This window comes from Anticarsia gemmatalis, chromosome 16 (genome assembly GCF_050436995.1).
Source record: "Anticarsia gemmatalis isolate Benzon Research Colony breed Stoneville strain chromosome 16, ilAntGemm2 primary, whole genome shotgun sequence".
In the NCBI taxonomy this organism is placed as follows: Eukaryota; Metazoa; Arthropoda; class Insecta; order Lepidoptera; family Erebidae; genus Anticarsia; species Anticarsia gemmatalis.
This window is the reverse complement of record NC_134760.1, coordinates 2,109,826-2,132,453: the sequence shown is the minus strand read 5'-3', so window position 1 is coordinate 2,132,453 and position 22,628 is coordinate 2,109,826. Positions and strand designations below refer to the sequence as shown.

The following is a 22,628-nucleotide window of genomic DNA, read 5'->3' as shown; positions in this document are numbered from 1 at the left end:
TACCTACAAGAACCTAGTAGTCCGTGTACCTACACGTAAACAAAGTATAAAGTATAATAAACTCCTTTTTATTTGCAACCTTTTTTAAATACGCAGTTTTATTTTAATTTAAATTTCCTAGAAAATGTATTTTCAGAAACAAAACACTTCATGCCAAAATTGATTTCATACATGTCGTGATGGTCAAAATTTAAGTCGGAAAATTTAGTTAAATTAGAAGTTGAAAACGATAAATTAAGGGTTGTATAATGGCTTTGGATAAGCAGAGAATATTGAATGAATTAGGTAGTGTTGTAAATCAATTGCAAAGCGCTGACTGGTGAGTTTTTGAAATCTTCACTAAACTTCCTGTAACTGTAGGGCTCATGGTTGTATTATTCTTGAATTCATGCTCATGGCTCGTCACGCTGAAGGTGCTGAACAGTCATTAGAATACAAAAGGGAAATAAATTGTGTTGCAGCTCTTATGCAGATAATTAAAGTTATTAATCTTAATAATTCTACGCACACATTTTTAATCTTTATTGCTTTGAGTTTGGGGGTAACCTAAGAACTTACTCAGTACGAATGGCGTGACAATGATCGCTTAGATGTTTTTGTCATGTAGAGAGAATGAAAGAATGTAGAAATTTATTCGTTTTATTTATTCTAGCGGCTGCATGGGAAAACTTTTCTCAGGCCCGGGTAATTCCAACGCTATGCCAGGGCACTGTGGAGGTGGAATGCAAGGTTGCTGTGGCCATGGTTATCACGGGCACAATGCACCTTGTGCGGGCGAGCCGTATTCCGGCGCCCGGCAATGTATGGGCTATTGTAACCCTCCAAAGCTCTACGCTGACACCTATAACTATCTGAATCACAATTTGATGCAGCCAGTAGTCAAAGAAGTTTACGACGATTTGAAATCTATTACTCCTGCAAACACAATAATGAACAATCCTATGGGAGCCCAGATGGGGCTTGCAGCGGCAAATAATCCAAACTCAGGTAGTATGATGGCTCAGAATTCAATGCCCGGAGGTGGGATGGGCAACCCTACGATGGACAGCATGCGTCAACCACCATCGCCGCATTTTCACTTTGGTAACTCAAATCCGAATAATACTATGCAAATGAATAACCCGAATGGTCAAGGAATGGGGCAGATGGGCCAAGGAATGGGACAGATGGCTCAAGGACCGGGTCAGATGGGCCAAGCGTCGGGACAGATGAGCCAAGGTATGGCACAAATGGGTCAAGCAATGAGCCAGATGGGTCAAGGTGTGGGACAGATTGGCCAGGGTATGGGACAGATGAGCCAAGGTATGGGACAGATGGGCCAAGCGATGGGTCAAGGAGCTAGTCAGATGAACCCAGGAATGGGACAAATGAGCCAAGGTATGGGACAGATGGGTCATGGACCTTCTGCAGAGATGCTAGGTGGAATGGGACCCCAAATTGTTAACATGATGAACAGCAGCTCGAAATCCAATAATCCTCCTAACCAGGGTATGATGTCACCAAACCCTGCAGGTAGTAATATGCCTCAAACACCTGGAATGAATCAAATGCCTTCGAATATGCCTGGGAATGCTGGCCAGGGACAGTATAATCCAGGGCAAATGCAGAATAATGCAGGTTATATGGGCGGCAACAATATGTCACCACAAGGTAATCCTGGGATGCAAACCAATCAGTATATGACACAACCGAATATGCCCGCTCAAGGCAATGCGATGCCTGGTAATATGAACCAAATGAACCCTGCAACTCAGCAGATGGGAAACGTGAATGCTAATCCTCAACAAATGGCTAATAGTTCGTATGGTCAGCATAGCGCAAGTATGGCCAAATTTAAAGAAATGTTCCCTGGGGTCTTAAAGGAAGATTTAGGATTCGATCCAATGTCTATAGCTTTTCAGATGAATCCAGCTAACCAACAAAAGTCTGCTATAGACACTATGAATAAAATGTTGATGGGTAATTCTGGTGGAATCAACCGTATTATGGATGCATCGGGTAACGCAACTCCGGCGATGAAGCCTGTCTTAAATGCCACTAACGCAGCTGTCGCTGGCGTTGCTCAGCCTCAAGTACCACCACAACAAGTTCAACAAAATATGGCTCCCGCACCTGTGCAGCAACAGCAGCCAGGTACAGCGGCTCCTATGCAAAATACTCAACAAGTATACACTGCCCTCACCGGTGCACCAGCCATGAATCAGCAGCAACTAGCACAGCAGCCGATGATGCCGCAACAAATGCAACCTCAACAGATACAACAGATGCAACAACAACAATTACAACAACTGCAGCCGGCTGGTCAACCACAACAATATCAGCAGCAACAAGAACAGCATGCAGCCAATGCTCGACCCTTGACATCGGAAGGTTTTCCGAATACAAGACCACGACAACCCGTTCACCCAGCAGCACCCTTACAACATATGTATAAAGAGCCTATTTTCCCTGCCGATACATCAAGAAACCTATTACATTCTCATCATTTTGCTAAATCTGCGAGACAGGTTCAATATAATACTCTAGGCCAGCCGATAGAAATGCAAAACCCAAGGGAATATTATACTCCAATACCTGATTTACCACAAACCCTGTCTCCGCAAACAGACCTGTCAAAAGCTAGAAATTCCGCTATGAAGTACAGCAATGTCAAAGCAACCATCAGCAAGACTTCATTGATGGGTAACCGGCCGGTTGGCAGAACTCCAAGTAGAAGTCAGCTTCAACATATTTATAACCAGTATAAAGGCTCTCAATCATTTACTCAGCAAAATATTAAACCTTCCGACCAAGGAGTTTGTTATTCTGCGGGTCACATTAGTATTCCTCAAAGTAATACTCCACGGCACACTCCCGTTGAAAGAGTCGGCGGAGATACCGCAGCTAATGTAGCACCTCCTACTCCTAAATTAGAACCTATTATGGACCAAATTGGTGACGTTCCGGTTGCCGCGAAACCTTTTGGTGATGCTGTAAAGGTAAAGCAAAAAAATGTTATTACATTTATTACCCCGTAACTTCTACTGCTTACGTTCTGCTCTTGAAATTTCCTTTAATATGTAATTGAGCGTAAATTCCATTTGTTTTCCGTCGTAATTTTATAATGATAAAAATTGGTTAAAATTAAACAGGTGGGTGGTGCAAGAAATAACCCGAGAAACGGCTTACAAGATCAAGTTTTTACATCCTCTCCTACATCGGCAAAGTGGAGTTTCCATGGAGATGGGAGAGCTGTTCCATTCTCCGTTGGATATCGGTTTAGAAATAAGTGATAGTAAAATTATCTCAGTATAAAAATATCAATGTTTGAAATTAATTAACACGTGTTGAAATTCTATCTTGGCTTGGAACAGTTTTATTTAATAATTTATTTATCAAGATAGTATTGAAACATATATTAATTAATTTTAAATGTTTAATCAACGTTTATGTATATCGTGGATTGATCGTTTTCGATTTGTAAGTGCCTCAAGAATTTATAAACGTTTATCGTGAAAATTTGCATAAGCTTGTGATTGTTGGAGATTGAAAACTTTAGAAATGTTTTGTGGAATAAAATATTTTTCTGTTTATTCCTGACTATTCATTGTAGTACCTACAGAATAGAACGCTTGAATATCCGTTTCGATATAGACTGCTTTCACGTTTATTGAAAATCAATAAATGTGCTTATAGTTGCCTTCATAATTTCTGTTATTTAACTAGGTGACTACTCTAAATAAAAATCGACTAATGTAATTAGTCATACTTTTTTGACATCTCTATCTTTGTATAATCTATGGCACAATAAGAAATGGATTTTGGATGGAAAACTTGTCTAAAGTCGAGTCTGCGATTTGCTAGAGATTTCCAGTAGATTTGTGCGTGGTTTTGAGCTACATTACACTGTTAATTTGTTTATAGATTTGTGATTTTAGCGCGATTCCTTATTTCCCAGTGATTTTGATCAATTCTGGTTTGAGATTGTTGATTTTGTGTGATTTACCATGTCTCTGTTCGGATCGTTGATGGCCGACGTGGAGGATGATCCGTTTTTCGGGTAAGTTTGTGAAAATCCGTCGAAATATAAGTACTGTGTAGCATGCATTATGAGAATGCAGATGTATTTCGTGTAAATATGGCGCTATTATATAGTAAGGATTGGCTGTTACGTTAGTTAAACAGCGTAGTCGAATGGCCTCTACATTGTGGGGTTTATTGTGATGTTGTTGTAGGTCTCACATGCGCCACATGCGTCACATGAACAACATGATGAACTCCTTGTTCTCGGACCCGTTCGGCATGCTTGGTGGAGACGGTCCACTGGCCATAATGGGCCCGCGTCGAGGTGGTGGAGCGATGATGCCCTTCATGCCACAGATGCCCTCGCTGAACAGGCTCTTCGCAGGCAGTAAGTATCAATTTTCTTCCGTTCGTCAAATCAAATTTGTAGGTGTCATAGTTAATAAATAATAAAATGTGGGTGTTTAACAAATATAAAACTTGTAGTTTTAAAATAACAAATCCTGGTAACATTTCATTATGTCCTTCATAATGTGCAACCCTTTGCTTTATCTTTTAGGGTCTAGTGTATCAATGTTGATGTGTGTAAATAGTTCATCAATAAACATTATAATGTACCCTATTTTATAAGCTTCATGTTGCTTTTATAACATTATACAAACCAGTTACAAAACAAATCAAAATTACAATCTTATCACAATACCACATCCTATTACATTTTCATGTTAGAATTATCAATCAATACCTAAAACGGTAGGGAACTATTGCAATAACACAAGTAGTAGTCAGTATAGAGGTAAAAAATTTTATATGTTTGTTAGGTCTGGATGCAGGCAATATGTCTGCAGGCAGTTCGTTCAGCAGCAGCACAGTTGTCATGTCCAGTGGCCCCGGAGGCAAGCCACAGGTTTGTATTATTTTACTCTATTTCATTTTCTGTGTATGTACTAACTGGCAGCATCCTTAGTTCCTAGAGCAGTGGTTCCCAACCAGTGGTCTGCGGACCACCAGTAGTCTGTAGAAGTCAAAATATGGTCAGCGAATGATTTTTAAGTTAAATTTCCAGGATGATTGTTACATTTTGTTTTTAATATGCTGACAAAGTGGTCCCTGCTAACAAGAATAATATAAAAGTGGTCTTAGACTAAGAAAAGGTTGGGAACCCCTGTCCTAGAGAGTAGCTTTAAAAACATTGCATTTACCCTTTAAGTTTCTGGCATAAGCATAGCAAAATTTATGTTAGTTGAAAAGTAGTTGTATGAATACTCTTTTTAATGGAAATACACATCAATTTCTTTGTCCCACTGTGGTTAGAACAATACCTAAATAATATAATTTCTATTCACTAAACATCCTTGTGAATAATAAAAGGAAAATATGGTACTTAAGCAAATTACGTATAGTATGATAATTAATATTATTGAATGAAAATGTTTTGTTTGAACAGTTTGTCTAAAATGAAGGTTGAGGTCAATGCTGAAAGTGGTTTAAATTGTATTGTATTTCAATAATAATAACCTGTACACCACAGCAGTTTTTTAGAAATTAAGAGGCTTTCAGAACATTGACAGTCTCTGTGCCACAGTTGGCAGTGTGCTTAATACATCATGAGTGATGATGATGATGATGTGGTGGGACTATTGAAATTGTTGTAGAGCCTATTGAAGAAAAATCATGGGACTAACGTTGGGAAACTGACAGAAGGGTCATTCCCACTAGTCGCATTGAGTTGTTCAGTTAGGGGATATCTTATCGGGAGTAGTGATATAGACCCAAATCAATACGGGCTGGAACAAATCTGGCTGGAGATACGTTGGGAGTAGCTTATTTATGGTCCTCGCATTAATGGAATGTGGGTAAAATGTATTTGATTAAAAATCTAAATATGTATTTCTGTGACCTTACGTTACGCAAAGAATATGTGACGTATCTTCTGTCAGATGTGTTCCGACCTTAAAGATACAACAAATTCCCACAGCTTTATTCTTTCTTCTACAAAAAGGAATTGTGGTAGTCATTTTGTTTTGAAGTTCTTTCCATTGACAAACATATGATGACTATTTTTAACATATAAAGTGATGTTTGCAGGTGTACAGCTCCACAAGCAGCACAAAGATTGGTCCTCACGGTGTGAAGGAGACATGCAAGACCATGCAGGACTCCAGGACTGGTACCAAGAAGATGTCCATTGGTGAGTACCACCAAACAACTGTTCTCTACTTTGTGTTAAATTATCTTCCAGAACTTTGCACTTAGTGGGATGAACTAAGGCCGAATTACTCTAGTCTTGAAAGATTTGTACCCATCTATAGAATAGTAAATCGTAGAGGCATTTTTGAATTTAATAATTCAAGGTTTAACAGAAAATCTGTTGAATTAAAAGCTATTACTTATTATAAAGGAACACCTCTAAAAACTGTTGGTGTACTATATGTGACTTATCGTTATGATGATAAATTGGTTCCAAACATTATTATTTGTGATCAACGTTGTGTATTTTCGTGGTGCACGCAAGACTAAACCTCTCCCAAAGGAAGGAGAGCCTTGCCCGGCAGTGTGACAGAAGATGTTAAAAAAGAAATCAATGGAATGTCATTCTCAATTAACAATAGCACTAGTTAATAAATACGTTATATTTTAGTGCAAAGTTAAAGTAGTACAATCCATATTAGGCAGACGCAGATTTTCACATGTCTGTGCTAATGTCTGCGTTGTGTTGAAACAACTTGTTACGACACTTATTGCTGTATATACAGTGTTGCTATGTGGTTTTACTATTATTTAGTCGTTTGACTATGATTTAGGTACATTACACGTATGAAAAATGCAGGTAAATAAGTTCAAAAAGAATAAGTTATTCTTTTTAGACTTCTGTTAGACAAAATTTGGACAAGAGGTAACACACTTAGTGGTTTTCAAGAGAAAATAATAATGGTGCAAAAAGTATTGAAAGTTTTGTGAGGATGGATTCATATTTCTATCTTCACAAAAAACTATGAATTAAGTTTTTATTAATGTTGATACAAAGATAGTTATCAAACCTGGAATAGCATACGAAATACCTACAGTTTATCCTGGGAAATATTCACGTGGAAGTCGTGGTCAAAATTCAGTGTTAAAAGAATATATTGCAAATATAGCACTTAATTTTGAAACAGGCACCTATCTTGGCATTTCGTATGCTTAGTTTTAAATGCAGATAAGACGTTGAAATCTTGCTAATTCATCTCATTTGTCTGTTGCGGCTAATTTGTGCACATTCTCACCTACGCTTGTCTGCGCCGGCCTTTGTACTAAGTCATTAGTGCTGTTTCTATGTTAATCTAGTCACGTTACAAATAGAGACACCTACTCAAATTGTGAACTATTTCTTTAAATATGATTTACTAGCTGACTCGCGCAACTTCGTTCGCGTCACATAAGAGACAATGGGTGAAATTTTTACCCGTTTTTGTAACATTTTTTACTGGTACTCTGCTCCTGTTGGTCGTAGCGTGATGATATAGCTTATAGCCTTCCTCAATAAATGGGCTACCTAACACTGAAATATATTTTTAAATCGGACCAGTAGTAGTTCCTGAGATTAGCGCGTTCAAACAAACAAACAAACTCTTCAGCTTTATAATATTAGTATAGATAGAACAGAAATAAAATTTAAAAATATACACTTCAAAAGAAAGGACTATGGGCGGAATCGTCCCCACCCATCAACAAAAATGAAATGTAGCTCAATTGATATATCTTGGCAAGACGATATTCTTATACTATGGCGACATTGCCCAAATGCATGGGGTTCTCATAGTATCTTACGTTTAAACAAATATCTCGTTAACGTATTATTGACGACTAATTCCAAAATACATGCTCATTTATTTATTAATTAGTGCACAGCGGCGGACGCCGCATGCACATAAAGATAGCTGGGTACAAAATAACCCCCTCCCCCCGCTCTCCAACCCACGATTTTAGATCTGATCAGATTTTAATCTGCCAGCGCATCTGTTAGACAGCATTATAATTGACGAGTAAAAATAATTATTGGAATATGAAATCAATAACATGTATTAACCATATAATGGAAATGATATAAGTATATACATATGAGTGCCTCTGTGGCGCGGTCGGTAGTATATGCAACTGCGGTGCGAGAGGTCTCGGGTTCGAATCCTGGGTCGGGCCAAACAGTCTTTTCTGAGATTTTCTGTTAAGAATTTCCTAGAGATTGCCCGGAGTTAGGAAGTTGAGGTCGAAGACCTCCGTGCCTCGGAGAGCACGTAAAGCCGTCGGTCCTGCGCCTGACCTCTCACTGGTCGTGTCGGTTATCCGTCCCACCAAACTATGAGAGTGATGGAATAGAGAGTGTACCTGTGTATTGTGCACACACTTGGACACTATAAACAAAGTCCGGCACAGATGGCCAGTTTTAATGAAACTGACCGCCGTAGCCGTATATCGGCTAGGAGGACATTATTATACATATGAGTTAGTACTGTAATATAACAATAATGTTAAAATAACTTACAAATGTAAAATAAAAATATACGTTAAATAATAATTACAAATTGTTTTTTTTTTTTAATATATATTCCCACTGATTTATCAAAAACAAAGGATTTTAATTAAATAGGGGGCACTTTATGAACACGTTGGTATCAGTTCTATGTTTGTTGGTAGGTGGGGACGGAGCCCATACATTTTTGCCCATAGTCCTTTGTGATGAAAATGTTTCTCAATGAGTTATTTTAATCGTTCTTGAAGGAATGCGAAGTTCATTACACGCATTCGATGTGGTGGACTCTAGTCGGAGCCCTTCTCTTTCAATCCCGAAAAAGACTATCAATCTATTCAATAGCATTTAAACTTATACAAAAAACGCTATTGAATAGATAAACTACCGCTAAATAAATGTACATACTCAGAAACCGGGGACTCAGCGTATTTTTTTTGATTTCGTCTGTCTAGTAAAGCCTATGACTGCTGATCACGAGGCATCATTTTCAGATTGGGCAGTGATATTCGGATTTTTTTATATTTTTAGAGTTTCGGTTGGAATATTTTCATTAGATACCCGACACTTGGTAACCTCTTTGGTATATGTCAATAAGTCTTCTTGCGTACTTCTTATTTTAAATGTTAGAAGTCTTCGTACAAGGGAATAAAGTTTGTAATAAAAACATATCCACTCTTTTCAGGCTAGTGTGTTCAGCCAGTTCCAATTATTAAAAAACAGAATTCGATTTGTCACCGCTAATGGCGACATTGTTTTTCTTTATTACACAAGTTTCGAGTTAATTGAGTTTTGTAATGACTATAATGGCTATGAAACAAGTTGATTTGAGCTGTTTTTTAATTATAAACAATTTATTAATTTCTGTTTTTTTGTTTGCGAGTGCAAAATTGATTGGTTTATTGGAATTTACAATGTCCTAGTGGGTCAGAGTTTGAGCGATTCGTATGAAGATTGATTGATCAGTAATGACTTAACCAGCTGCGTTTGATGAAGGACTATTCTATTAATATAATTAACGTGTTTATGTAACTTTTAGTCCAATTCGATAAAATCTTCGCCTTACAATTCATACACGTTTACGGAAAGCGCTTTAATACTGCTGCTAAAAAAAATATTGCTCTCTATCCGAAGCCTTGGCTGTGGACTCAGGGAGCGACGAGGAGGAGGAAAAGAGGAAGAGGAGCTCACTCAGGAGCACCTCTTAGAGCTCCTTGAGAATCCTGAGGAAATTGATCTGGACTCCCAAGAACAGGACTCCCAAGCACAGGACTCCCAAGAAATGTTTCAGTGGAGTGACGATTACTCCACGTTCACCGGTAGGCAAGAATCATTTCTACAAGAGGTTGGCCCAAAAATTGAAGGCACTTCGCCAATTGATATATTTAGTAGGATATGGGACCAAGCTCTGGTAGAAATGATTGTTGTCGAAACAAACAGATACGCATGGCAAACAATAGCCCAGGCTTCCGAAACGGGCATCTCTGCCCGGTCTAGATTAAACGACTGGGTGGAGACGTCCGTTTCGGAAGTCTACAGGCTCGTGGCTATGTTTATACTCATGAGTATTTGTTTACTTGGACGCCTTGACGAGTATTGGTCTACCGGAGTTTTAGCAATGCCAAAATTACGATCAATTATGAGCAGGGACCGCTTTCTGTTATTAATAAGATTTCTGCACTTTGCAGACAATGATTTAATAACAGAACGCGGTCCAGATAGAAAAGTTGCCAAGATAGCTCCTCTGCTAGAGCGCTTGAACAAACAGTTCCAAGCCGTTTACAGTCCTCGCAGAGAACTTGCTCTTGACGAATCGTTGCTGCTTTGGAAAGGTAGATTGAGTTGGGTACAGTGTATCCGGACCAAAGCAGCACGATTCGGCATTAAAAGCTACGAGCTCTGCGAGTCTGTAACTGGCTACGTGTTAAATTTATCTATATATACGGGTAAGGACTATAGGCTGTCACTACCAGTTGGCGGATTAACTAGCTTCAGGGCCAAGGTTGTCCTTAAACTTTTGGGAAATTATATTGGAAAGGGACACACACTTTTTATGGACAATTATTATAACTCGGTGGACTTATGTCGCTATTTAAAGCAGCGTGGCACCGACGTTGTAGGGACTTTAGACAGACGCAGGCAAAATACGCCCCCGTCTATTAAAAATATCGAAGAGCGTAAGGTGACGCGAGGGTCGGTAGTAAGCAGACACTGTGGTGACATTTCAGTGACAGCATGGAAGGATGTGAGATTAGTTACCACAGTGTCTACCTACCACAATTCCAATATGCAAGAAAAACGCCGGTCCGGGGAGACTATTATGAAGCCAGCTGTAGTGATGGACTATAATAAATTCATGGGAGGAGTAGATTTAAAAGATCAAAAGCTATCATCGTATCTCCTTGAACGCAAGCGCGGTTTAAAGTGGTATATTAAGGTTTTTAAAAGGTTGTTAAATATAAGTATTTTAAATACATATATTATTTATGTCTCCAACATTGGCGAAGGCAAAAAGTTTACACACCGTGAATTTAGGTATGCCTTGGCTGAGGAACTGATTACAAAATACGGGACCACATCGGTTCCTCGCTCGACTTATAATAATTCGGCTGCAAGATTAAATAAAATACTGGACCATTTCCCAGAGCAGCGGGAAAAAGATGGTGAGCGGAACTCAGCCAAGCAGAACAAGCAACACAGAGCACGGTGTGTGCGTTGCCTGGCTACAAACAAACGCACGATGACGAGCATTGTTTGTAGTCAGTGCAAAGTATTTCTTTGTGTTGGCCAATGTTGGAAGGAGTATCATACGTTAGAAACTTTATAAGCTTATTCTATATTCTATTTATTATATCCCTCTTAGTTTTAAATTAAGCTTAAGTTATGAAAGTTATAAAGTGTTTTGCTTCCTTCACTCCTTAGCGAAATGAATAAGAGAAAACATATTATAGTAGCTTTTTAACTAAAATAGGTTTATAGTGTGTTTATGAATATTGATTGATTGTATTCTTATAAAAACCTTTTTATATCACATCGAAAGGAGATACGAAGATGAGCCTATTTTTTACGCTAATATACGCCTTTTTGCTAGTCATATATATTAATAAGTATAGATATAAATTAGTTGTAACTAATTAAGCAGGTAGGAAGTAATTTTATAAAAAAAATAAATTTCATCAAATATTATGTCGTTTTCTTTTTTCAAAAACACTACATACAGTACAGTAGCACTGATCAGTGCTTATACAAGTGAGGGCGCGTTCCTAACGATTAATTTATCGTTGGACGACTGTCGTCTCTAGCTGTTCCCATTATAACGATTGTTTGTCGTCAAATAATGTTATCGTATAGTAACTGTCGTATCTAGCCGTCCCCACTGTCACGATAATCTGTCGTCACTGCAAACAATGTCGTAGACGACAGTAAGTCGTGTCGTTCTATATGTGAACACCTTAATTTAAACGTATAAGCCACGACACTTAAAACTACACGATTATCTGTCGTCACTACATAGTGGGAACGCGCCCTAAAGGTTTGCAACTGCCGCGCACTGACGAGTCCACTGTCTATGCACGCACACAAAGATACCCCGAGAAGTCTGATATCCTCGTCGTGTTTTTTACACATTTGTTCCCAACGAGTAACACCCTCAAATGTCACACTGTTACTCGATGGGAATGTTTTTAAGAAAAAATTCCCAACCAGTCACACTGTTACTCGATGGGAACTTTTTATTACTAATTTCCCAACCAGTCACACTGTTACTCGATGGGAACTTTTTATTACTAATTTCCCAACCAGTCACACTGTTACTCGATGGGAACTTCTTATTAGTAATTTCCCAACCAGTCACAATATTACAGTAGTTAATGAAAAGAAGAAATAAATCGGTTTTTACTTTAAAAACATTTATTCGTCATATTGCATATTTTTAATATATTTTAACCTGGTAAGAGTGTATTTGTTCCAGTTATTGATACTTTCGTTTATTCAGGTGTCGTCCAATGCTCTAAAATCGCCACCATGTTGCCGCACCGAACGGTATAGTTGCACATTCCCTTCCCGCATACGTAAGGTTAATAAATAATCGTTTTCAGCATTTCATCTTGTACAGAAGCAAATATATTCGACCAGTTAATAGTTCGAAAAGTATCGTTTGTATATTCATCCACTATTTTATTTAAAACTTATCTATCAAGTCTAACAAAATAAATAGCTTTCGTTCCAGAATCCTCATGGAAATTACCATAATTGTGTAAATACTTGTTGTATTTTGGCGCGTACGCTGGCCAATATTTACACCTGCCTTGCAAGTGAAGTCATTCGGCTAGATAGATATTATTAGACGTGGTCGGTGATGCAATCGGCCATATTTTTTGTTTATTTAACAAATTGATGAGTTTGTAGGCGGGGTTTTGTGGAATGTTGTGTCCTGGATCGTCTACTAGTAAAAGATATGTTCTTAGTCAGCTCTTTTAGGTATACTGCGAGAATTTCCCGTCCTATACAAAAAAAAAGAATAAACCACACTGTCACCTTAATAATAAATGGAACTTTGAAATTCTGTCTGAACTCAGTGGCTGATCGGAGCGAATTGGATCTTAGCCTTTTTCAAAACTATGTTGGAGTCGGCTTTCAGTCTCACCGGATGCAGCTGAATACCAGTGTTTTACATGGAGCGCTTGCCTATCTGACCTCAACAGCCCAGTTACCTGGAATTTAACACGACACCCTTCAGTAAGACTGGTTGTCAGACTTTCAAGCTTCTTCGAAAATGTCAGCCGGGACCTACAATTTAACGTGCCTTCCGAAACACGGAGAAACTCGATATGTGAGATGGTCACCCATCCACAGAACAACCTCGGCAAGCGTGGCTTAACCTCAGAGATCGATCCGCGTGGCTGTCGTTAACTAAGCCACGAGCTCCTCCTATTTCTTTCGATATAAGTATCTAACACAATACCACACTGTACCTATTTTGGGCTAAAACATGAAAATACGTTTAGTACTTTTGGAGTTTATGGGTGACGGACAGACAAACTCGGCGGTGAGGTGATAGTCACTATTACGGGAAATATAGACTAGGTAGTTTTAAATTACCATTATTCTATTCATAGAGTATCTTATTAGAAAATAAACAACTGTCGGCAAAGTGCGTTAATATATCACGAGAACATTCGCATTATATCATTCATGACAGATTCATTATTCATATTTAGTTGAGGTTCATTGACTTTCTAGATAGTTTATTTATTACTAGTAGACTGTATTGTACTCGTGACTATGAAACTGACTATGACTCGCACTGTGAAAAAACTGATGCTTTCCGTTTGGATTTGAAAATAACTACGTTTGCTCAAGGCTATAACAATCTTTTATAAAAATCAATATCTGTATGTCACTTTGTCTTTCTTTTGCTTCGGGTTAATCACCAGAGCGGCTTTGGAAGGATTGTATAAATAACAATAAAAATGAGTTAGAACTAAAAGCTATGTTTTGCCTGATAGATATCTCAGTTCTTGTTATTTTTTACTTATCGTATGGTCAGTGGTCAGCCTAGTTTCTAGCTAGCCCCAACGGGCCTTTGACATATCTTAAGAACTGTTATCTTAATTGACAACAACCGGGACCGACTTATAACCTGCCCTCTGATGCACGGAGACGTTCAGTTCAAATACCATGCATGTACACCTATACAATGCTATGCAGTATATATTAGTAACAAAAAAGGTTCACTTACGTATCGTAATCGTATTAAGTGCACTAAGTTGAATTCGCATCACCCCACAGTTTTTTTTTATTTTGCTTTTAACTTACTCATTATCGTTTACCAAAATATCACTCGGATTTCTGGCAAAGCTTTAAGAAATAAGTCCTAACATAAACACATTAAAATTTTGCAATATATACAAAATTCCAGCACACACAAATACGGTTTGTTTGGTCTGGCGCGTCCAATGATGCGAATACCTCGGGAATCTATACGTTTGTCGTTGAGGAACAAACGTAAATAAATAGTCTATACGGATGCAGTTTAAATAGTTTCTCTGTATAAAAATAGAGATTTATTTTCTCTAGTTCGGAAAATATTGGTAGATGTTTGGGTGAATGGAACTTGTAGAAATGTACGAAACAGATGACTTCAGTTCTGATTATTTGGATCTGAATTCTTTTGGAACAAGATGCGCAAAGGATTAAAAAAATATAGTTTAATTCAAAAGTAGGTTTACCACAGGCGTTTTGTCTTATCAGTATCTATTAGTGTTTTTGTTGATCTAATATAATTGTATATGTATAAGTACAAGTGTAATCAATGAGTTTTAATTAGTCGATTAACGTTGACAGAGGTAAAAGTAATCCTAAACTCTTATCTTACTCTAAACGTAAAACTTACCCGTATTTGCGCAGCGTAAATTTGTAAATACGTGACCATAGCTTAAAACATCACCCGCACTAAGAATTGCTCTTGTGTCGCAGGTACTTTTATAAACATGCAAGCAATGAACACAAAGTACAAACAGACCCTAAAAATATTTGTGGATCGCACAAATAATTGTCCCGTGAATCGAACCCACGACCTCCCAACGCTATGGTACAGAAACCAGTATATTAATGTGAATATCTCTTGTTTCAGGTCATCATATCGGTGAGCGCGCGCACGTGATTGAACGCGCACAGAACTACTACACCGGTGATGCTGAGGAGCACCAGGAGTTCATCAACTTGGAGGAGGATGAGGCTGAGGACTTCGACAGGTAACAATCATCATAACTACTGATGAAAATTGGCCTTTCGTTGTTCCCGTGACTTTATATACTATTGAGATACTTGGGTGAACCTGCGCTGTTAAACATTATCTATATCACACTTTTTGAATAGAAAATAGGTACAGGCGTATTTCCAAAATTCTGACGTCTTAGTGGACTTTAGACAAGTTTCTTATTGGTCATAATAAGTGCCTACTATATTATAATTTGTAAAAGTCGCTTGAGTTTAAAATCGTTAAGTGTCTATTAGTTAAAATTTTATATACATGTCCGTATACGTGCCTTTATAAGCCAACATATTATACGTGCTTACATGTTTGTCAACGGATACTCTTGCGTAAATGCGTGTACGTACGCTTGTATCCTATAGCCGTGTTATTCATGTCATTTATATTTTATACCTTTGCCTTCATTTTCAGAGAGTTCCAATACAAGTCGTCGGGCTCTCGTCGCTCGTCGCGGCCCGCGATCGCCGCGGCGCCGTCCCGTGACGCGGAGCCGCACAGACTGGCTCTGCCCGCGCCGCCCGCGCCCGCCGCTCATAATGTGTCCACGTGAGTTACATGAAATACACTCTATCTACTTAGCTATAAGGATGGATAATGCTTGTAAAATAGATTATATACAAATATAATTACAGCCTGTCCTTTTAGTAATAGAGTTTACTACTAGTAGATTGAAAAATGGCCAAACAATCCGGTTGGTAATTGCTTAGATTTAGAGAAAATTGTTCGCGACCTAATAAGTGATGTCATTAAATTAAAATTGATAAAAAAGGTTCCTTATTGTTTCTTAAATAGGTTGTTAAAATCAATTTTCATGTTGTACATATTGCAAAGAAATGTAATTTAGTCTACAAACTTTAAATTGGAATTGATTGACATTACCTAATAACTAAATAAATGTAGGTAAACATGTCTTTAAATAGAATTCTAAGACATACGTTATTTATGTGTACGAAAACATAATAAAAAATACCTATTACATCGTCGATGACGTCACTACTCAATAAGAATAAAAACAGGTTTTTACTAGTTATTAGTTCATAGGTCAATACACTACAGTACGTAGGTATTACGAAACTCTTTTTTTATAGATGAACTCGTGTACAGCTTGTATAGTTTCGAAATATTTTGACGGCATATATAGTTCGTAGTTCAAACTATATGTTTTACATGATGTAAATAATTTTGTCACACAAAAAGGTGATGGTTGCACAAGAATGTGTTAATGGTCAGGTTTCTCAAAGAAAATAGACATTACTAAGAGATTGAACAGATTTTATTCTTTAGAGTAGTTTCCAACTCGTACTTTACGGTAGGGTCAAAGTTTAGCACCCTCATTATGGATGAAGACCCTTGCCCAGTAGTGGATTAAATTCATTGCTATTATTTATCATTAAAGAGGAATACAATATTGCGACACATCAAGAAAAATAGTTTCTACTGAAGTTTAAAACCTATTAAAAATAATCGCAAATATTTGTGTGATCTGCATTTCCCCAACCCGCACTTGACTCAAGGCCTCACCCCTCCCTCATTACGGGAGGAGACCCTTGCCCAGCAGTGGGACATTAATGGGTTAAATTTATTATTATTTATTATCTGCACTTGGTCATTGTGGCCTCAAGCTCCACCCACCCCTCTTTCCTCGAGGAGTCCTCTATCTAGAGATAGGCTAGGAATGGGCCAAATATAGCATATTTATATGTATAAAGTAATATGCGAAACGTTCTCTTTAAATAAGTGAATAGTTATAAATGATGTACCTACTGTATGTAATTAGTAATATTAAGTGTAGTCCCTCTAGTCGCCAGCATGTATGTGTGCTATTTACTTGGTTTATTTTGGCTTTTTCTCATATTTATTCTTTTCATTTTATATTATTCTTATATTTGTTGTGAATTGGGTAGATTGATAAACAAAAAAAAAATAAAATTTTAAAAGTAACATTTGGGCATATTTTAAAAGTACCATATTATTTATTATACTAAAGAATCTTTATTATCTCGTCATATAAAACGAAATAAATGTTACAAATGATGTCTTTGAATTGATAGAATTGTTTTTGTACTTCCAATCTTTTCTAAATAGTCTATCTAAACTCATACCCCTTCTTACGAAGAAAACTTTTTTTGTGTAGTCTAAAATCTTTATTCCCGGAACCGTTTTTGACAGATTATTTTTGGACAAACCATCAAAATCTTTATCTCTAATTTAAAAAAAAAATCTTTATACTACTTATATTATACTAACATAAATTTTTCAAAATCACAAACTCAAAACTTACATCTAAATAAGCCCAAAAGTCACACCAAAATACATATCAATGTGCCCAGTTCTGTGTAGTTAGTCGGCATGTCGGTATACATTGCAGCACAAGTAGTGAGTGCCGGCGCGTGACGTCGCCCGCGCTGCGGCCCGGAGCGCGCCGCCCGCTGCGACCCACGGCCAGCCCGCTCACTACCACCTCCAGGTAACTTGTAGGGACGAGGATACTTGTTTATTAGTGTAGATATTTCTAAAGACAGCCTAAGACTTTAACAAGAAAATAATCTGACGACAGATAAATGCAAAACAGTTTTCTATTTTATTGCAACGGGTCTTATACGCGATTGAAAATTTAAAGGTTAGGATGCCTTATTTGCTGCCTAACCTTTAAATTTTCAATCGCGTATAAGACCCGTTGCTTAATAATATTATGTGTACTAGTTGTGAGAGTTTAAAAACGTTAAGCTTGCTATTTTGCCTGGCACAGTCAAAGTCGGTATTTTTAGGATCACGTATACTACAACGTGCGTATACGTGCGTGTACGTAAAACTATAAGACGATCATTAGCGAGTACCTATCATATGAGATAGTTATTATACATACAACTACACTTTTAAATAAGTATCCAGTTTTATTTTGGTTCATTTTATACAGGTATTTTGGATGTGTAAAGTTTCCTAAATAAAATATCTTAGTTTAGTGGTGATTGAAATTCTGAGTTTCCATTCCAAAATTCTTATTCCAAATTTTTCCAATCAATTGCAGATTGTGGAGGAGGCGTTACTACTATTAATCGTAATAATAATAATTATTAAATATATTTGTGGTTATAATGCTATATACATATGTTTGCTATGGATATTATGATTTTTCTTTATATTTTTATCATTTTGCTATTATAGCATGGATACTTTTAAGTATATGGCTACAGATGCATGTATTTCATGTAAATAAGGAATTTTCAAAGAATTTTTTTGTAAATATTGCTCGGCATGCATGCAATATTACAACGACAACAGGACTTAGGCTTAATTTCCTCTTACGCTGACTTCGGTCGAGCGTATGAATAAACACTATGCTTTATGAGACACTGTCATGCGCGGGAGTTGTTTCTGTGTAATATGCTATAGTCGGTGCGCTCGACCGACGTTTGCGTAAGGCTCTTCGTACACAAGGCTACACAGTCTTCGATGTTCAACGATATTAGTCTTTAAGCGACAATCCATTGAGGTTCGTACTCGAGTCGTGCCGCGGACATTCGTCCCTAGTATTTGTATGGTGGCATTCGCTTGAAGACTAAAAATGTTGAGTATTGAAGACTTGTTTAGCCTCGTGTATGAATAGTCTGAGGAAAGAACGCCTTATATTTTCAGGATATAACTGTAAATAACAGACAAAAGCAGTGAATTTAAAGTTTAATGCATTATTTTCTATTAAAATGATAATACTTCCACAGCCCGAGCGTGCGCGAAGTATACGGCGGCGCACATCCCCAGAGACACCGACACCGCCACCACAAGCATCGCCACGCGCCCAGCGACAACTAGGTGCCTCTTGCGGCCCTCCCTCGGCCCTCCCCGGCCCTCCCCGGCCCTCTCCGGCCCCGCCCGACAACACACGAGCGACTCACGAACTCACCCGAAGCGAGACGGTTACATTACTATAATATTAACGTCTTTGCTCTTTCAGTGTAAATTGGTGTATGATATAACAATTTTTCAAGCAATTATGTGACTTATTCTCAGGTTATAAAGCTTCTTTTTGCGGGCCAGTTAACTTTGTTCGTTTGAATGTAGCAACAAGGCGCTACGAAGATGATGTAAGATTGGTAGAAGAGCCACTTGTTGCTATATTCACACACATAAACTTAATTAGTGTTTAAAAGCTTTATTACTTTAGTTTAATCTATATTTGTTTGAATTTTTTGATACATCATTCACGATTTTGCACCGAAATATTGTGTATTTAGTACCTATGTTTGTAGAATATTTAAGTAGTGATTATTTTGATTTAAGTCTCTCATTTCGGTTTCGTTTCTAAATCTCGACTGCAATTTTTTAAGAAAGATTTCTTAATACAAAATACAAATACAAAGTTTTTTTGTATTCTAATACACTGTCTTCTATCTGTCTTCCTTCCTATGAACTTGTATTTTCCTATCAAATCTGTTTCTCTATTATTTAGTACATAATCTTTAAAAGTAAATAAATATTTTGTCAAACGTATGTAACCTATACTCGGCGAACAAATAATACGAAACTAGTACTAACTTTCCCCTATTTATTGATCGAAAGCCTTGATTGAATTGTTTTTTCGTACAAACAAAAATATGACGTGTGTGTATAAGGACTACTAAAACTAGGTGAAGATAAATGGGATATAAACAGCTAAAGTCAGCAAGGGTTGAGAGAAAAGTTCAAATTTTGTCTACGTATAGGTGCACGTTAAACCTTGCACGTATGCGTTTAGAAGAACGTTTCCTATATGCTTTTATATTCACATAATTACTGTCAAGGCCTTTGTTTATAGTTGCCAAGTACACAATACACTCCTCTATTCCGTTACTCTCATAGTCTGGTGGGACTGATAAACCGGCACGATATGAGAGAGGTCAGGCGCAGGACCGACGGCTTTACGTGCTCTCTGAGGTACGGAGGTCTACGACCTCAACTTCCTAATTCCAGGCCATATCTGTGAGTTTTTAACAGGAGACTCAGAAAAGGCTTTTTTGCCCGACTCGGGATCCGTACCCGAGACCTCTTGCGCGGCAGCCGCATACACTACCGACCGCGCCGCAGAGGCAGTGAAAGAGACTATAAAGTCCCATTCAAAAAGCACTACATAATAATATTACGTTCAATAACAGCACTGAATGAAATGATCTCTTAGCTTCGTGTTATTTGTTAGTCGTTCGCTCCGCGGTGTTGCCCGTATGTCTAGATATTGACTCGACGTAGACATAGTTCAATGTATTAATGTAGATAATAATTTCATATTTGTTGTCCATTATGTCATTTCATCGAACATTTGGGTGAAGCACATATTGCTATAAGAATGTATGTAAGCAAAAATGTTGCCGCAATCAATTTCAAGATAAGTATGTCTTTGATTGTGGATCATATGAACTCAAATTAGTTTTATTTTTTATTTTTTATGATTTTTGAAATAATTTGAATTTTGTGCCTAACAAATGAAATAGCAATAGTTTCCACCAACATTAAAATATTTTTAAGATCTTTCGAAAGATGAAAGTAGCCTGTATTTCTCAATATGTGCTTTATCCAATATACCGTATCTTCCACCCACCTGACAATCATTATATCTATAAGAAATAGTTATAACATTTCTATTAAAGCCTAGTAACCTAGCGTTTCTACGTACGTACGTACTAATCGTATTCGCACCGAGAGTAAATTTTGAAATGTGAAATAAAAAACATAATTTATGATCTCTGAGTGTAAATACCAGGCTTCGATGATATCTATAGACATTATGCATAGCAGACAGCACACACAACTAATGTTTAAACACCTTATGGCGGCCACCTTATGTTCCTATGTCGGTGTTGTTATGTGCTAATGTGCTTGCAGATATAAAGGAAATCTTTATCGTGCTCCTAACTACAAAAAATGTTTAAGAAAATAACGTTACTAGGCTTAAATATGTGTATATTCTGAAGTGACAAACAATGACTTGTATCATCATAGTACCTTCGAGAACATTTTATAAACGTATATCACTAAAACTGGTTCATTATTAATTCATTCTTTAAACAAACGTTCATAGTTCTCTTTCTAATGGTCATGTATAAGAAAGAGATATTAGATTCGGTGTATAATGTCATGATTAAATAAGATAGTTGATATAAACAAAAATAGTTTAAAATTCATAGTTTTAACGCAAAAAGTCCCCAATATGTAAATGTATAATCAGTAATTTAAACCAGTTTTCATCTAGCGCACTCAAATTAGAAATTAAAATTGTTAGGCTTGACGCTTACTATCGACATTGCCACGGAAAAATATCTGGTACCCATAAATATAAGCGTACGCTATTGGAAAAATGACAAATTAAGCTACGCCCAACGCATCTTTTGTCAGATGTAAACAAACCTTATAGCATTTCTAGACATCACTAAGGGTGTTGTGATATGCTAAGGCATAGTTTCCGACAGTGAAAATCGCTTGTAGGGATGCTAAACGATCCTTCTCCTTGTCAATGCCGATAATGGGCGCCAAGCCTAAGTCCTTCTGATACATTAAGTAGAATAATAATTAGTTTAAACTCATTAGCGATAAGGTTTTTGTGAAATTATTCTCGGATGTCTCGAAAAATAAATGTTTTATTTGTTAAACTTGTAATTTGACTACTATCTCTGGTAGATATTAGAAATACGTTTTGAAACAGTTTAAAAGAGGTCCACTTTGCATCTGTATCAGTGCATATTCTATATAATGCCTTGTCGGTGTCTTATACAACTCGATTTTAACCCTATTTCACGATATTTTGTCGTTTTCAAGACGTTTACAATAATACTTTACAACCTCATATCGTAAAGCTCAGCTTACAAATGCACTGGTACACATGTAAGGCTAAAATCTCTGTGTAAATTATGTACTCGGCTACAAGAATGAGGTCTCACTTCCAATTGGTGTTAGATAATCTTGAAAGCCAAAGTAAAAATACCCAAAAGTACCAAACCTGGTTACATTCAAATGAATTTCATTGTTTCCTGTGCAGCTTTCAAAGTACGATTATTATTCGGACTGATTCTTGTAACCAAGTATGTTTGATAACTGTGTTCTAAGTACGCAGGTTATGCATTGTGTCCAAACAAGACATCTTACTGGACACCGTATGTGTAAGTTCAATGACCTTAGTACTTTCCTCACGCTTTTGTTTGACAACATTGTTCTGCACAAAATGATGACGGTGCTGGACGCTAAAACCTCTCATTCCTTCAAATAAAGTAATTATTTTATTTATTTCTTTAGTTTTATTTTGTTTCTTCCTTTCTCGGGTTGCGTCCGTATTGGGTGTATGATATTTTTAGATTAATATTGATGTTAGATGTAAAGAAC

General features: G+C 37.2%; 2 protein-coding genes across 4 annotated transcripts; both read left to right on the top strand.

Annotated features, from left to right (window-relative positions):
• Positions 1 to 151: 151 nt before the first annotated feature.
• Positions 152 to 3,572, top strand: LOC142979540 (uncharacterized). The gene is made up of 3 exons (XM_076124516.1): positions 152 to 319; positions 653 to 2,978; positions 3,132 to 3,572. Exons 1-3 carry the CDS (start codon positions 249 to 251, stop codon positions 3,270 to 3,272), a joined length of 2,538 nt encoding a protein of 845 aa, XP_075980631.1. The 5' UTR covers positions 152 to 248; the 3' UTR covers positions 3,273 to 3,572.
• Positions 3,573 to 3,777: 205 nt separating this feature from the next.
• Positions 3,778 to 22,532, top strand: Mlf (myeloid leukemia factor). 3 transcript variants are annotated; one of them, XM_076123946.1, is made up of 8 exons: positions 3,778 to 4,039; positions 4,215 to 4,390; positions 4,824 to 4,909; positions 6,091 to 6,193; positions 15,144 to 15,264; positions 15,696 to 15,830; positions 17,653 to 17,751; positions 19,004 to 22,532. In XM_076123946.1, exons 1-8 carry the CDS (start codon positions 3,987 to 3,989, stop codon positions 19,092 to 19,094), a joined length of 864 nt encoding a protein of 287 aa, XP_075980061.1. In that variant the 5' UTR covers positions 3,778 to 3,986; the 3' UTR covers positions 19,095 to 22,532. The 3 variants fall into 3 exon arrangements, with proteins under 3 accessions (XP_075980061.1, XP_075980062.1, XP_075980063.1); XM_076123947.1 differs by lacking the exon at positions 19,004 to 22,532 and adding an exon at positions 18,313 to 18,355; XM_076123948.1 differs by lacking the exon at positions 17,653 to 17,751 and having other exon boundaries at positions 3,779 to 4,039.
• The last annotated feature ends 96 nt before the right edge of the window (positions 22,533 to 22,628 follow it).